This window comes from Mesocricetus auratus, unplaced genomic scaffold (assembly GCF_017639785.1).
Source record: "Mesocricetus auratus isolate SY011 unplaced genomic scaffold, BCM_Maur_2.0 Super-Scaffold_100023, whole genome shotgun sequence".
In the NCBI taxonomy this organism is placed as follows: domain Eukaryota; kingdom Metazoa; phylum Chordata; class Mammalia; order Rodentia; family Cricetidae; genus Mesocricetus; species Mesocricetus auratus.
Window position 1 is genome coordinate 11,349,551 of NW_024429204.1, and position 17,540 is coordinate 11,367,090.

The window sequence follows — 17,540 nt, forward strand, 5'->3', positions numbered from 1 at the left end:
ACAAAAAAAAAAAAAACCTACCCACAAAATATAGAAAATGTGTTGTAAAAATACGGTTTTTAGCTTTCATTTCATTGACAATTAGGTTGATAAGAAATGGGAAACGTCAAGTAATAAGTGAACCTGACTTTGTAACTTTCATGAGTTATTACACGCAGTGATTGAGTCTCCTTGTTTCTTAATGAAGTGCTGAAAACACATTTTCTAACTCCACATGCCATTTGATACGAAACTATGGAACTATACTGATAGAGTTGAGATCATGAATCTCTACATAGTCTGAGTTGGAGACTTGAGAATAAGCCTGGTGACAAAGGTCAGGCAATGGAAAGCATGGGACAATGTCTGGACACTCCTTAGATCATCCTAACAAAGTTAGATGTTCTTTTGATATTCCCGACTGGAATGGAAAGCCAGCCTTTAGAATCTCTAAAATAACTGCCGATGCAAGCTTCTTAGAAGAAACATGCATATCAAGAGTAGACCAACCCAGCTCAATTTAAAGGTAGATACTCAATGCCTCTACATTTTAAAGCCAAAGACAACAGATTTATCCAGGGAACAGAGACAGAAAAAGCAATTCTGGAAATTTGATTAATTAAATTTTAGGTGCTTTGAGCTGTTTATAATATACCAAAATTACAGGCTCTTAAGGACAGAACTTAGTAATCACCCTTGATAATTTTGTACACTTTGGGCTATGCGGATGCATCTCTGAAATCTCAGACTCTCACACAGCACTTTTCTGGAATACAATGTTTAAGAACATCAATACCAGCTTTTAATCATTGCATTATATTTTAGAAAATCTTAATTATTCTGTAACCATACCTATACAGACTGGTGGGCTGGGCTGCCAGAAGTATCGATTTTCTACCTGAATGCAGGTTATTCTCTCCTGTCCCTGAAGTTCATAGCCTGGGTCACACTGGAAGACAACGGTATCGCCAGGTTCTCGTCCATCCCCGTTCCGTGTCCCATTCATGGGGACTCCTGGATCACGACAGGCAGTGGCAACTGAACCTATCGAAAGGCAGGATGGCATTTTTTTTTAGTTTTTATATGATTAAAATCAGTTTCACGGTTCCAAACTGAAAGACTTGACTTTTACAACTTTCCTCATGTTTATGTCTTCTTAGGAAACTGCCTTTTAAAACTGCCTGAATGAACTTTAAAATATCTATGAATAAATGATTTTGCATTTTTTGGAATATCTATGTGTTAGTTTTTCCTAAGAAGTAGCAAAGCATTTGAATCACTATATACTAGACATCATAATTTTCCACATTCTATGTTACAGATATTTCTTCTAGGTGACAAATACCCATACCAGAAACAAACAACAAGCAAACGAAAAACACGATGGGGGAGTGGTTACTTATTTGGTTTACAATTCCAGGATACAGCACACCACTTTGGGAACTCAATGAACTAGTCCCATCATACCTACTCTTAAGGGTAAAGAAATGATGGACACACATCCTTACTTTCTTTTTCTTTTTCTCGAGACAGGGTTTCTCTGTGGCTTTGGAGGCTGTCCTGGAACTCGCTTGGTAGTCCAGGCTGGTCTCGAACTCACAGAGATCCGCCTGCCTCTGCCTCCCGAGTGCTGGGATTAAAGGCGTGCGCCACCAACGCCTGGCTACATCCTTACTTTCTTGCACTCATTTAGCTTTCTTCTCTCACACAGCTCTGGGTCCAGACTACGAAATGTTGCTGCCCACATACCTGGTGAGTCTTTCATTTCAACTCAACTGAACTTCCTATAAAAAGGCTTAGAGGTTCAAATGCACCTGATCTAGAAAATTCCTCAACTGAGACTCTCTTTGCAGGATATTATAGCTTGTGGCATGCTGACATTTAAAACTAATCATTCCACTATGCTAAAGTCACTGTGAAGGGATTAAAATGAACATTGCTAATGGGAGAAAATAATTGTTTGGGAGATATCCAACTTATGTCAGGTTGAGGAAGAGGGAGAGAAACAGACAGAAAATACTCTTTCAATTCATACTAACAATCAAATTTCAAGATAGATATAAAGGTTTTTTCAAAGATCATCAAATGTTATGTGGAAATATACTTCCCATCGTTAACTTACAAAATTAAAATTAAAATCACAGCAAGCCTTTATGACATATTAAACTTTCTAACGTTAAATAAAATGAATTGAATATGTGAGGACACTAGCTGCTGACAAAATTTTCGATAAAACTGCATGATCATTCACACATTGCATGGAGAGCTGAAGGATGATATGACAATAAGAAACTTAGCTTTGTCAACTTGATATACTCTAGAATTACCTTGGAAGAGTCTCAATGAGTGACAGCTTATAGAGATTGGCCTATAGCCAAGTATGGGTGAAGGTGGGCAGACAACCACCTTGGGTTATCCCATTCCCTGGGTGAGGGTCTTGAATTGTATAGATTAGAAAAATCTAACTGAGCATAAGCAGGCAAACATGTAAACACGCACATCTTTTTAAAAAAATAACTGGTTAGCATTGTAGATGGGATGTGACCTCTTTCCTGTCACTTTGACTTACCTATAATGATGGACTCTAATCAGGAATTGAGAACAAAGATAAACATTTTCCCTTCTAAGTTGTTCTTGTTTCAGTATTTTATCACAGCAATAAAAATCAAACTAGAATAAGGCCCACCAGGAAGGATTTCTGCAGTTTGTTGTAGAACTTATCATATACTTGCTTTATAGCCCGGAAGCTGTAGATGTAAGTAAGCATTTATCCCTACAGGTGGTTAAATTGTGGGAAACCCATAACATAAAGTGATGCTCAACATAACAAGGTGTGAATGCACATAGTTTGTGTGTTATGAAATTGTCATGTTATAAGCATGATAATTAAGGTTGTACATTGTTTGGTTGCATTATAAATCATTGTTGAGATGACTTTTTTTGAAAGTGGATAATTAACTAGTTGACTAGATAATGAACTAGTTAGAATGTATGAAGAAATGTTGGGAGGTAACTGGTTGTGAGTACTATATGACTCCTTGTAATGGAAATGTTCTGTGTCTTGGTTATGGTGGTTGTCACAGAAATCTATCGTCATAAGATTGCTACATATTAATACATATATTCTTGTGGAACTGTTAAACTCTAAAAAAGGTTGGTGAATTACATCAGTGTCAGAATTCCCATATTATCTGGGAAAACTGGGTAAAGTATGTGATATATTCACAAACTGAACAGACATCAAGACTAGTTAGTACTGCCACGGATGAATTTTATTTTCTGTCTTCAGTAGACAAGTATGCGAGTACTAGTCACATTGCTAGCTGGATGTGTAGGTCTATTAATTAGCTGAATAAGACATTGTTAGACAAGCTACCTACCAAGAGAAGAATCAATGTAATCAGCCATCAGGCTTGCTATACTCATGTGTCTATCCATGTATATATAATAAAATAGTGAAGCTCACATTGTGATGCAATGTATTGACTTGAGTTGTGTAGGAATCAAGACAGTGTTCACAAGTAAGAAACTGAAAATGGAGCTGGGCGTTGGTGGCATAGGCCTTTAATCCCAGCACTCAGGAGGCAGAGGCAGGTGGATCTCTGTGAGTTCGAGTCCAGTCTGGTCTACAGAGAGAGTCCAGGACAACCTCCAAAGCAATACAGAGAAACCCTGTCTCAGAAAATAAAAGAAGCTGAAAATGATAGCATAATATTAAATTTGACACCCCACAAATAAGCAGAAACACCAATCTTTAACTATATAAATTCTGTCCTTGTATTTTTAAAGTATTAATTTTTAAACACCTGATTTTAAAAATGAAAACTGTTGCTCCTTAAATCTGTTAATTTTATATACTTTTTTTTCAGAATTGTGAAATGAAGATTTCCAGTAACATTTTACCAATCCTTGACTAAAAATATAAAAATCTAGACAGGCTTCTAAAACTTGTGTCATAGTAAGCTGAGTACCAAAGTCTCATAGATATTCATTAATTTTACTGATAATGTAGCATTTCTGAACACACATGCAATTACACATACAATTCCCTAAACCCTCAAAAGAGAAAGAAAAAGATCTCTATGAGCCTACTGCTATCATGTCCTCAATTTATAAATATGCCTAGGTCTGTTAAGTAAGATGCCTGAAATTTATCAGAACCAAAGATTCATAGCATGACTTAAACATCTGTAGGTCTACTCATATAACTCACAGCACTATTAACACACCGGTGTTCTCTTTTCATTGTCATTATCCCAGAGACTACAAACCTCCCTTCCCAAGCCATCGAATAATAAACATTAACACATTTTCAGAAGAGATATTCTATCTGTAATTAGAAATTTTAGTTGGCATAGTTCAAATCCAGTCTTAAAATATTACCTCTAGCTCACCCTAGTTATTTCTGGAGGGATTATTTTCCTGTAAGAACTATCAAGGGAACCCTTAGTGAGAGTATTGAGAAAAGAGAAGTAAGACCTGAGGCAGATTTACATAACTACAGAAGGAGGTTTGACATATACACACAACATCTATGTTTGGGATGTTGTCCTTGGAAGGAGTGGCATCATGAAGAACTTGAGACAAACTTCAAAAAGAAAACTACAAGGATGAATATTAATAGGAAAATTAGAGCTTTGTTTTGTTGTGTGGAGACTTACTTGATTATTTCTACACCTGCAAAATTTGTTAAGCTATGACATTCTCATATATAACAATATATGATATATATATTTATATTGATACATACATATGTATACACAGGCCAAGATAGAAACACTGAAAAGCAACAGTTAGAGTGATCTGGTCGTAGGTAAACATGAGGATCAAATGTATATTTCTTATTAAGTTTTCTCAGCTTACTGATTTAAATGAGAAATTATCTACAAAAAGAGGGCTTTCACACTAGGGTAAGACTTATGTGAGAATACATATTTGCCTGGAGGTCTAATTCACTTGAAAGGAAACAGGTGGTAAGTCCCTACTGTTCCATTTTCTCTCCATTAATAAACAAATTAGGAGTAAAGTTTTAAAACATAGCAGAGAATGAGGGGGTTTAATGAAAGATCAAAGAACTCTTTCACCCAGCTGGAATTACGGGAGTTCTAAAAGCAATTAGTTAAATACCCACAGAAATAATTGCTTTGTAGGAATGCTATTGTTTTATTTTCTTCACTTATTCAAAGTTTGGATCCATAATGGTTGCCTTCTGTGTTTGTGAATAGGAAAAATTATAAGCATTTTAGTACCAACCATTCTTTTCCTCTGAATTAGTAGAAACAAAAACGAATGAAAAAAATCATTTCAGGAATTATGCTATTTCTTCTACAGACTTAAGAGTGAGAAAATGTCACATAATTATTATTATTATGAACAATTATTTAATATTGTAACTTTTTAAAGGGATTAGCTACATTATTTAGGAACTGGTAATTTTTATTTAATACTAATTTTCACCTATATTGGAGCATACAACTCTAAAATTTTAAAATGTGGCTTTCATTTCTGTTGCTATTATACAAACTTTGATTACCTCTTGGAATTTCTCATTGAGTACTTCTATAATTTAGCATAATATGTAAAAGCTTTTGTAGAATAAATTGTATAATATAAGCTTTTATTATCTTTTTTACATACAAAACTATAAAAGTATCAGAAAACAGTGTATTGACTCACAGTATAGTAACATACCATTTCTATTTTTTTCTGAATTACTTTAGTTCATATTGTTTTATATCTAATTATAAAGCATGTTTTTGCCTGGTCTACAGAGCGAGTTCCAGGACAGCCTCCAAAACAATACAGAGAAACCCTGTCTCGGAAAACAAAACAAAACACCATGTTTTTGTTCTAATACCTCTTTTGTATGTACTTTTTTGATATTAATATGTGGAGTGACCAGAAATACCCTGGGTTGTCGAATGTTTTACACAACTGTGTAAATTCTTCACCAAATATTCAATAAATTCATCACTTTACAATGTTCAACATAATCTCAATAAGAGTAGAAAAGTAAAAACAACCAATCAAATTCAAGATAGTATTTGCGCAAATTTTATTCTACTCATATCACTTCAAGTTTTCTTTTAAAATGGTATCGCTAGAGAAGAGTAATTTAGTTTGAAATGAGTTCACAACAGAAAGGACAATTCCTGACATAAGAGAGATTGTACACTGACAAAGCCTTTTAGAAATTGCTTTGTATACTGACAAAAAATTTTAAGAGTTGCTTTGCAATTTTGTGCTTCTATGTGCATGTTTGGATATATTCTTGTCTGAACAGGTACCTGTGTATATGAAAGTACATGTGTACCTGTGTGCGCATGCACATATGCACACATGTATATGCCCGTCTACGTATGCACGTTGGTGTGCATGCATTGGCCAGAAGAGAACCAGACATCTGGGAAGAGGTCATTCCTTGGCATCTACTTTCATTTTGAGTCGGTATCTCTCATTTGCCAGGCACACCAGGTAGGCTATCTGGCAAACAGTCATCTCCAGGGGTCCCCTTATCGCTTCCTCCCCAGTCGTAGGCATGAAGTAAATGCCCCACCATGCCAGCTACATCTACTTGCATCTGGGATCACACTGAGTTCTTGATGCGTTTAAGGCCAGCACTTAATCAGCTTACCTATTCTACTGCCCTACTCTTTCTCTGTTGTTTGAATAACTGCAGTTTCTCTTGGTATGGTTGCATTTGTTTCTAATAAAATGAGGTTTTTCTCTCTAGTGATTTCAAAAGGAAATAAATTCCCTATGGCAAGTCTTACTTTCAAAGGGGAATACCGTTTATTGTGATAAAATGAGTACCTATTTCATTTTTTATTAAACATTCTCATTGCCTGTAGTTTGAATAAATAGACTTGCAGAGTAACATAAATTTATAGCTACAGTTCATGAGCAAGTTTTACTGGGAAAATTCCAAATATACCCCTTTTCTGTTACTCTCCATTTTCCCCCCTAAAACATAGTAACAGTATGTTACCATGGTAACAGTATGTGCCACCATGCCCAGCTCAGATCTGCCATTCTATTTCTAACTCCTACATATAAGTGGATCTTTAGCATATGTTATTATAGAATACTTTATGGTACAATGGAGAATTATTTATGTACAAAGAAACAAAGAAATTGTTTCTAATATATCTAATTAGATTTGATATCATTTGATACTACAGTGAACCAAATCTACTGATAATCATTGCATGTGTTTATCAAGTAGATGTGACCTTTATCAAATAAAATCTCACTCTTGCTGGGCGTTGGTGGCACACGCCTTTAATCCCAGCACTCAGGAAGCAGAGGCAGGTGGATCTCTGTGAGTTCAAGGCCAGCCTTGAGCAAGTTCCAGGACAGCCTCCAAAACAATACAGAGAAACCCTGTCTTGAAGAACAAACAAACAAACAAAACAAAAAAACCAAACCAAACCAAAATAACAACAACAAAAACCAAAAAAACCCTTTACTCTGTCCTTCTGTGCTAGGAAGAAATGAATCATCTTTTCAATAAGAAGAACCCCTGTAGATGCTTGGGGAATGAGTTAATGAACATAAAATGGTTACTGATCATTTACATTAAACCATATTTTAAAGCAATGGACACTCATCCTAACTATGTGGTACCAAGATTTATATTACACTGCAATTTGCTTCAATATATTCTGGATAACCTGAAGACGTGAGATTAAAAAGCACTAACTGCTACTGTATATAACCATTTTCTTGTTAGTATAACTTTTCTATGGTATAAAAATATGTATTTGATTCACATATTTTCTTTCTGTCTAATTAAGAGTGTACATTTTTTTGGAGACAGATATTTCACATACTTGAAACAAGCACATGGAATATATATATATATGCATATATGTAATTATTGCCTTTAGGAAATCTGATGTCTTGAATATGATTGTAATGACCCAGTGGAAAAATTAACATTGCAGCTATTTTTTCTCTTGAAAATGCATTGAGCAGCATTAAAAAGACTAAACAAATTGACAACACTCTGTGATTCTTGTTTGCCATTTCTGTTTAGATATTTGATGATTTGTCATAAAATTCCTTAGGACCATCAAAACAGACACAACCTTACATTTCATGCAGTTAAAACAGCATCACAATTAGATGCAGGAGCTAGACTGTATTGCATAAAGTTTATCTCAGTTCTATAGACTTTTGCTCTCTTATCTGATAATCTGCCATAGAAGTATTTTACCTGTCTCCCAGGATTAGATAAAAATCTAAGATCCCATTGTAATGGTTAAATATACAATTCTATGAAATTATTGATCTTGGAATGAGTATAACCAATTGGCATAAAATTTAATTTTGTGGTGTACAATCACAATTCTTCAAGTGACTTCCATGAGGTCATAGATCAAATTTGGCTTTCACAAGAACGTCCTTCTTGTCTTCCATGGTTATGCTTTGTATTTTGCGTTGACTACAAACTAACAATATACTGCATACTTTGTCCTCTATAATGGAGGTGAGTTGCCTCACTGGACTCCTTAAGCAGGAACACAATCAATCAGGAAATATTTATAATGCAGATGGAGACCTAGAAGCAGAGTTTTCCCTGGAGAATTTCATCTTGGTTGAGCATCTGGCTCATGGATGATCCATCAGTTTTATAAAGGACATTCAGTGGAATTATAAGGTCCATACTTTGCTAGCTATACAGATAAGTGACTTCTTTCAGAGTCACAATTTCTTTTCAGGATACATGAATGGTACGTTAAGTCAGGTTAAGACGCAGGGAGGCATGACGGAAGAGAAACAAAGGTACTTAACGCATCTTATGGAAAAACAAACTCAAAGCTCATGTCTTCATGTACATCCTAGCACACGTAAATATCTTTCATGAATTCATATGCTTTCATATATTACAGTAAGTAATTACTGAACCAAGTAATACTCTTGCTGCTAAGAGAGACACATTAATAACTCAGACTTTATCTCACTGGGAGAAGAAACAGAGAATACAAGCGATACTCTTACCCATTGTTGTTCAAAATGCCCGAAACTATTTCATTTATCTCTATGAGAAATTAACTTATCATAACTTATAGATGACGATTTGCATCAAGTTTTAATTAGAATAATAATGTTTGGGGATGGCTGAATGGAAAAGATGTCTGTTACTTATCAAGTCATTGTGGGAGGTTAGCTAGTTTTTGAGGCCAGTTTAGGCTATATATACATCAATTAAAAGTTGAACAACTGGGCCTGAGTTGAAAAGACATGCAGCTAAGAAAGACATACAAATCACCAAAGTATGCAAAGTATGGAAAAGTGATCAGCATGGGCATGTACCAGATGACAAGAATATATGACCTGGTGAATGTCGGGATCACACTAGAGAAAGAGAAGTTCTGACAAGAGTAGGTAGAAATTAGGAACCTGTATTCAATATTTCTTCTAAGAATGGAGAAGCTGTGAGGAGCTGGATGGAGGGCATGGATGCTACATCCTGGCAAAGGATTTGTCTCTGTTTTGCCCATATCCAAAGACATTAAGGAAGAGGAGACTAAACAGGATGGAGTCCTACAGGGTGCCAGGAAAATGGCTCAGTCACATTTTATAGGAGTTCACATCTAGAAGTTTGTGTCAGTCTCAGGGGAGAATTTTAAGTACGACTTCTGCATAAAGCTGAGACTTGGGTGACTTTGGAAATGAGAGTTGTGAAACGGTGAATGACTTCTGGAGACCAGGTTGGAGTGTCACCATTTGAATATCGAGGTTCTCTCACAGGATCATAGGATGATAATTCAGTTCCCAGCTGGTAGTGTGACTTGGAGGAGATGTTGGACACCTTAGGTGCAGAGCTATACTTGGAAGACATATGTGCTGAGTGCATGTCTTTGGGGCTATATCTTGCCCGGGTCTTCTTGTCTGCAATGATGTAAATGCATCTCTGTTCCATACATTGACATTTTGGTTGTATTTTGTCCAAGGGCAGTGAGCCAGTTAGTCATAGACTAAATATTTCTAGAGTGTATATAATTCTGTATTCCAATAATTTATTTTATTTAAGGTTTATTTTATTTTTATGTGTTTGTATATTTTGCCTGCATGTATGCATATGTATCACCTTACCTGGTCATTGGTTGGTGGGGCTTACAGGTTAATTTAGTGTATAACGTTTCCCCATGGAAATCAAAAGAAGGCTCTCCTGTAACTGGAGTTACAGATGGTTGTGAGCTACCATGTGGGTTTCGGGAAACTAACCTAGATTCTTTGAAAGAACAACTAGTACTCTTTACATGAGTATCTATCGAAGCCCCTACACTAATTCCTTGTTTCATGGGTAAATAACTAGTGTATGTTGGCTAGTCAAACATATATTTAAAAGCTTTATTTAAATGAAGCTCTGTGGGATTGTGTTGTTTATTCATATGCAGTATTCCCAGATATAGAAAAATACTTGGGCTTATAACCAGTAATAAAAAGACTATTTCAAATGTACTCTTGCTGTCTTTGAAGCTTTAGCAACTGTCATTATAGGTTTGCAGAACAGCCATGGTAATCACCGCCTGATCTTCTCATGGTAGCCCTTGAGATGAAGTTATTTTCCTTGCACACTTCTTTGCAGATATTTGTATTTTGAAGGAGTTTATATTTGGTATACACTGAATATCATATATAATACCTGTAAATCCCATTATTACCAAAATACATATCACAAAATAACAGGAACATTTTGTGTTACAGTAATTCAATGCTAATTCACAAAATGGAACAAATCACAAATATAGTCACAGCACATTATAATTTCTCAGTCTGCAACTTAGTCTCTGTTTCTATATACTTTAGGAAAAAAAACATTCAGTCAATTCTGCAAATCATGGTCCAGAAGCTTTGTGTAGCTTTCATACCACAGTAGAGCCTGTGGCACATCTGGCTGTCACAAAACTGGCTTTAGGGCAATGGAGTCAAATAATCATCCTACTACCACCCATAATCAGTATTGTGCATGGACTGTATATTTGGAAAAATACAACTTTATCTATAAATGTCCCCTTCATACTATCCTGGGAGAGGAGTGTGAATTAACTGACATCTGAAAGAGATTGGGAAATACTGATATTCAGTATTTGTCTTTCAGCTTTAACCTTGTGCTATAATCCTTCCGAGGACTGCAAACATAGACCACATCCTACCAGATAGGTTCAAAATTGCAACAGTGTGATGACACTGTTAAGAATTGAAAATACAGGACAGACATTGAATTAGTCATTATTCTAGGACAACCACATCTGCGCATATCATAAGCAAATCAGGAAACATAACACCTGTAAACAACGTACTCATAGCATCAGCACATGGCAAGAGCTTAGGAGTTTTTTTTTAATCTGTGCTCAAAGTATGTTGTTAGGGCCTAGCCCCCACAGGGTCTCAGAGTTGTTTGTCAGCTGATAGCCACAAGTGCATCATGTTTTCTAGTCCTGGCTTACTGTCCCCGCATTGCCCCACTGACTTCAACATCTAGCAAGAGGAAAACACGCTCTCTTCCACCTGGGGTTTTTCTACTGTGTTGTAAGACTATATATAAGACTGCTCCCTCCTACAAGAGAGAGACCTCTTAGCACTTGCAAAATAAAGACACTTCTTAGTACAAACAGCTGGACATCTGGTCTTTCTTTTCCTGATACTCGGAGTTGCTTGTGGCACGGGCACCGCAGTGTGTATGACCTGGATTTGGAAAATGAGTGGGAACTATCGATTTTGAATATGAGCATAAGTTTTCCAAAGCTATGGAAGAGGATTCTCCGAACAAAGAGTAGTAGTATTGCAATATGTACATATGTAAATATGCAATATGTAAATAAAAAGTGAAAGCACAAGATTGGCAGGTTGCTTGGGTATTATGGTGCCTAATAATGTGTGTAACATTGATGTAGATGGGAAGGGGGAATTTCTTCCATCAGATTGACTTGTGCCTGCTGGTGGGTTATTTTAATGATTGCCCACTGTGTGCGGTACCATTCCTAGGCACACAGGCCTGCACTGTAAGGAAAGATAGCAGAGCAAACCGTAGGAAGCAAGCCAGGAAGTGGCATTTCTCCAGGTCTCTACTTCAGTTTCCTGTTTGAGTCTTTGCCTTGGTTTTCCTCTGTGATGTACTGTAACCTGTGGTGATACACAGTTTATGATCTAATAAAGCCACTGGAGATGAGAATGCAAAGCTAGTCACAGTCACAGAAGCTGAGCAGTGGTGACATACACCTTTAAACCCAGGACTCAGGAGACAGAGGCAGATGGATCTCTGTGAGTTCAAGGCCACCCAGGGCTTCAGGAGAGTGAATCAGTCTAAAAGAAAAACAGAGCTCCCACCTTTAATCAAAGCACTAGGGAGTATATAAAGAGCTCAGTGCAGTCTCAGAGGGCAGAGTCTAGGATTCTGAGCCTCGGTGGAGAGCAGTGCAGTCTGGAGATGCAATCTGAGGTACAGTGGATTCACCCCTTTGGTCTGAGCATCAACAGAGGTGAGAACTCTCTAGTGCCTGGCTCCTTTGCTTCTCTGATCTTCGGCTTGAACCCCAATATCTGTCCCTGGGTTTATATTATTCATTTTACAGCAACCTGTAAGCTTTTCATGGCCAGAACCTTGCACAGGCAGGGGATGGACTTTGTTAACGTTTTTTTATCACAGAACAGAAAGCAAACTTGAACAGGTACATAACGTAGAGGTTTTACATTTATCGCCAGAGTTTTCCGTTAAAAGCTGAACTCAGAGCATTAAATACTTGTAAACAGTAAAGTGATATGCAGCTTTGGCTTCTGACAGTCAGCCCGGCAGAAGCGTGGAGAAAAATACAGAAGGATAATGAAGTGAGTGGCTAGTTGACTGTTACCCAGTGCGTTGGACAATAATGAGGATAAGAACAAAGGCAGCGGTGTCATGTAGTCTTTTAAGGCTGTCAGACTTCAACGTACCCTAGTGAGGCCATCCATTTCTTTGAGAATTTTCCACAGTAGAAGTTAGGAGCCTTAGTGTTTTGTATTACCCAGCAGGCACTGATTCTTAATGGAGAGGTCAAAGATTGAAGAGCAGCAGAAATGCTGTGTCCAAATCAACTATTCTGTGGGCAAATGACAGCATGATTCCCTTCCTGTAGAACTGAAGTGGAACAGGACGGGCAGATTACAAACTGAAGTAGGGCATACAGAGGCTGACTGCTGAGAAGCCAGGACAGCTCTAAGGACAGCATGAGGTGGCGGTGTCAGGCTTAAGTAGCTCTGATTAAGCCAAAGTGCCTTGCGGATTATAACACCAAACGGCAAAGTGACAGGACGTACAAAGTATGAATAGATCATGAAAGCCAAGTTTTAGCTGCTGTTGCTGCTGGCTTAGTGGAGACTGTAAAGTTGCTTTTCAGCCTACATTTCAGTGAAATTCGCTTTGTCCTAAGTTTTGCGAAATGAGTTTCACCCGTGTTGTTTTTGGCTATGGACACTTGCTTTTGTCCACCGTCCCTTAGTTACTGACTATGCCGCCTTTCAATAAGCAACGGGGATCTCTTCAACGAGCAAAATAAAACAAAATTGGAAATTAGAAGGGGAGGGTGCACAAAGGATACTCCAAAGAATCAGAGACCTTTCTATTTTAATTGATGTGATGATAGAGCTCAGATTTTAAAACCACGTGATTGTAGATATTATTATTTTTCAATGTTCAGTTTCCTTTAATGACCCCCCATCTCCCTTGAAGGGTAGGTGCAGGCAGCGAGGCGATGGCAAGACATGTTCCCTTGAAGATCTTGCCTTGATTGACGGCTTTGCCCACATGCTGGAAGGGCCTCTCCCAGGAAAAGTAATCTTGAACCAGGCTCTGGGGGTCCTTGCTACCAGGAACCAGTTTCCTCCATGTATATGACAATCTGGACTCAGCGGAAAGGCAAGTCCTTGGCCTCGGAAGACCCAAATACCGGAAACGGAGCTACTGTTGTTGGTTCCAAAGAGGATGACACTAGCAAAGGCGTTCTTCCTCAGTTTGTCCAATCGCTGGGAACATTCCAGTGATCAGGCTACAACTCCTGAAGGTCTGAGGGAGCTCTTCAGGCAAGCGGTACTCAGCATACCACAGGGACCAGCCGTTCTTATCAACATGCTCCCCAAAATATGGCCGAACCGCAGAGAGTGTGTTCTCATTGGAGTACTTCCTCTTAAACTCATCCAACACAAAGGGCCTCTTGGGCAGGTGAGCAAAGCGGTCCTCGACCTTGGGCTCAGCATCGAGAGTGCCTGCTCAAACTTGTCCATCTCCTTCCCAGGAACTGGGGAAGCTGTCTTTTATTCTGTTTTCCGCTCAGCCTGGGGCTTCTGCTTCTCTTCTCGTGCGCCCGTTTCTTTCCTTGGAGTATCTTTTTTTAGGCTGGCTCTCTGCAAACTTCTTAGCATCAAATTGGGCAATCTTCTCATACAGCTTCACCTCCCGAAGACTATCCTGAATGGGGGCTGGTGAATGCAGGTAAGGAACCACCGGTTGGTACTGAGGAAGACCTGGAGAAAAGAAGGCTCTAAGACCTGTTTGTAGAGCCACACAAAGGTGCAGACAACTGTGATAGCAGCCAGTGTCCCTCGCTCACCGACCAAAAAAGTCCTTGTCTTCAAATGAGTGTCCAGCAGCCCCAGGATTCGCCTCATCTCCTCTTTTGCATTTCCAGTGGCCCGTTTGTTGTGGGGCATGATGCCCAAGGTGGGGGACACCCAGGCGCTGGCTGCAGGAATGATGTCACTGTCAGCAAAGCTCACCCACGGCACCACCTGAGCTGCTGCCTCTGGAGTACTTCCACGCAGGCCCTCGTTGCTTACCCAATAGGCTTTGCTCTCTCAAACACACATCACCCTCAAATATCACCCTCAAATGCTGGAACCTTGACAGCAGGAAATTTTCTGAGAAATTCAGGGATGCGGTTGGTCTGGCCAAAGTTGAAGCGGGGTTGTGTGGATAGCACGCGGACCTGAGCCCCACTGAGGGCCTCGAAGGCTCTCTAGTTTTCAGGATGTGGGTACAGGGTCCCGGCCGCCATGGGGATTCGACAGAGAAAGGGGGTGGGGACATCGGTGCCGACTGTACATACTATACTAAAAATGTAGGCTCTAATCCATCACTCCATCTCCCACTAAGTCTCTTAATCAATGGGATGCCTTTGCCTGTGTGTCTTCGTTGGCTGGGCACTTCCAAAGAAATATGAGACTCATCTGTTGTTGGCTTTGTAATGGGGATGCAAGTTACTTGGCTTTCATTTTGTCAGCAAATTTTTCTGACTCTTGAGTGTCAGGCCCTGTGCTAGGTGCTGAAGACCACTCAGCAAATAAAACAGATGTGTTCCTGCTATCTGGGTGCAATAGAATCTGTCAAAAATAGATTTTTGACTAGAATGAGCCAGAAGTGCCTTCTATTAATTAGATGCCACATGCACATTCCCTGTTTCCTCCTTTTCCATACAATAATCCTTTAATCCTGTACAAAAATCATTGTACACCTATGGACTTTATGTTTTTTTATTAACTGGATTGTTCCTTTCTGTATCATTAGTATTACTATTATAATTATAAAACTTGCAATGTTTTTATAAGCTTTATGACATAGTTTGTCTCTCTTAATAAGCTAGTTATAAATAAAAATCAGGAAGGTGTATCTAAAATACAGATTAAACACCATCGAGCAACTACCCAAAACTGTTCTGTTGGAGATTTATTTCCTATGTAAAAGGTACAAAGAGATCACTTCCATTCAACAGTTCTTACTTTTTCTTTAGACTCACAAAGCACCAAAAGCATGACAAAAAAGGGATGGTCAATAAAATATCTGATTACAATTTAGCAATGAATTATAATTTTCTAGACTCTTCTAATTTTGGTTTTTTTAAACGTAATTTTTAAGAGTGTCTATCTGGGCAGTTAAAAATACCTTAGATATGGTCAATGAATTATGTTATTGCTCCTAACAAACCTACATTCTGCACAGACATTTGCATAAACAAAATGATTCACAATGTATTTCCACCAGCCCAAGTCATAATTATATGCTTTCTAGCAAAGCAAATTGCTGAATCGTTTATTCTGATCTTTAGTTGAAACACATGACACCAAGGGCAAGGCTAAAAGGTCAGAAGAATTTCCAAAGAAGGAACATTAATATCAAGTGTGGATGAAGGAGCAGAAATTCAGTGCAACGTATTAGAAGCAAGATATAAGGAGAGAGGCGTTATGGTGAAACGAAGCAGGAGGAGCAGCGTGTGTTGAATGCATGGATGCATGCGTGTGCACTCATATGATACATGTGTGGATTTGCCTGAATAAAGAGAAGATGTGTTTGGAGACTTACAAGGGGATTAATGTGCTTCGTGTGCTGTCCTTAGAAGACTCTATTACAATGAGTGAATGAATAGAACGAATGGATTTGTAGAGAAGAATCATCTAAGTGGGTTCTAGAGTGGTCAACTATGACCTGCAGGCTGTCTTTGTCTTGCACTGGTGGATAATTAGCCCATAGCTCATGAGCATCCTGTCTAATACACTTGAATTACTTGACAATGACATGTTGTTTTATAGAAGTTCTTGTTTCTACATCTGTTTTACAGGGTGTTCTTTACGTCAACAAGGTAGGGTTATTTGGGAAGAAGGAATCTTAACTGAGAAAATGCCTCCATTGGAATGGCTTGAAGACACATCAATAGGGCATTTTCTGGATTTATGTTTGATATGGGATGGACCAGCCTATTGTGTATGGTGCCACCACTGGAGAGGAGTTTTGGGGATGTAGGAGAAATCAGGATGAACAAGTCATAGGGAGAAAGCCAGTAAGCAGCATTCGTCAATGACTTCTGTGTCATTTCCTGCCTCCAAAATGCTGGCCTTCAGAGCAACTGCCCTGACTTGCATCAGGGATGGCGGTGATCTGTCAGAGCGGTCAGCTAAAATAAACCTGTTCTCCCTCAAGTTGCTTTTGGTCCTGGTGTTTTCTCATCTCAGTAGAAAGCCTAACTCAAACATAAGGGAAAATGGTTAGACCCAAAGGCAAATGTCCTTTTCCAGTGCTGTCTTCCTTTGCTTCATTCCTTCTCCTGTGATGGAGTACTCAAAGATCAAGATGCTGAATTGACTAAATCATACAAACACCTGTAATGTGATTGAAAATATACAGCTGAAAATTTTCTGTTTACTTTAACATATGTGTGTATGTGTGTGTGTGTGTGTGTGTGTGTGCGCGCGCGCGCAATAATGACAGAATAACTGCTAAGCATTTTCTATTCACCAAGCCTGAACTTCATCTAATTTCAGTCATACATGGACCACTTTTTTCCAGGTATTTCCTAGTTATATGATTGTTACTCTCCAGCCTCTGTGCACTTATCTGTGAATTGGATGCTCGGAGATCTTTTATATAGTTGTTGTTGGGAATGAATGAGATCTTGTACAAGAAGCTCAAAATACACACAAAATGAGGTTTTTGGTACTAATCAAGACCTCATTCATGAAAACCACATTTTTTTTTCTCACTAGAGAGCCTTGGGATCTCTGTAAACATGAAATTCAAAAGACGTTCA

The 17,540-nt window shown here is 38.4% G+C and overlaps 1 protein-coding gene and 1 pseudogene across 5 annotated transcripts in view; both read right to left on the minus strand.

Moving 5' to 3' along the window:
* Positions 1-17,540, minus strand: part of Csmd3 (CUB and Sushi multiple domains 3) — a 1,035,998-nt gene that overhangs the window by 246,220 nt on the left and 772,238 nt on the right. For all 5 annotated transcript variants that reach the window (XM_040730388.1, XM_040730387.1, XM_040730386.1 and 2 more), the window contains one exon: positions 832-1,023. In XM_040730388.1, the coding sequence (XP_040586322.1) occupies positions 832-1,023 (192 nt within the window). The remainder of the gene's footprint in view (positions 1-831; positions 1,024-17,540) is intronic.
* On the minus strand, positions 13,661-15,017 carry LOC106021339 (annotated as a pseudogene).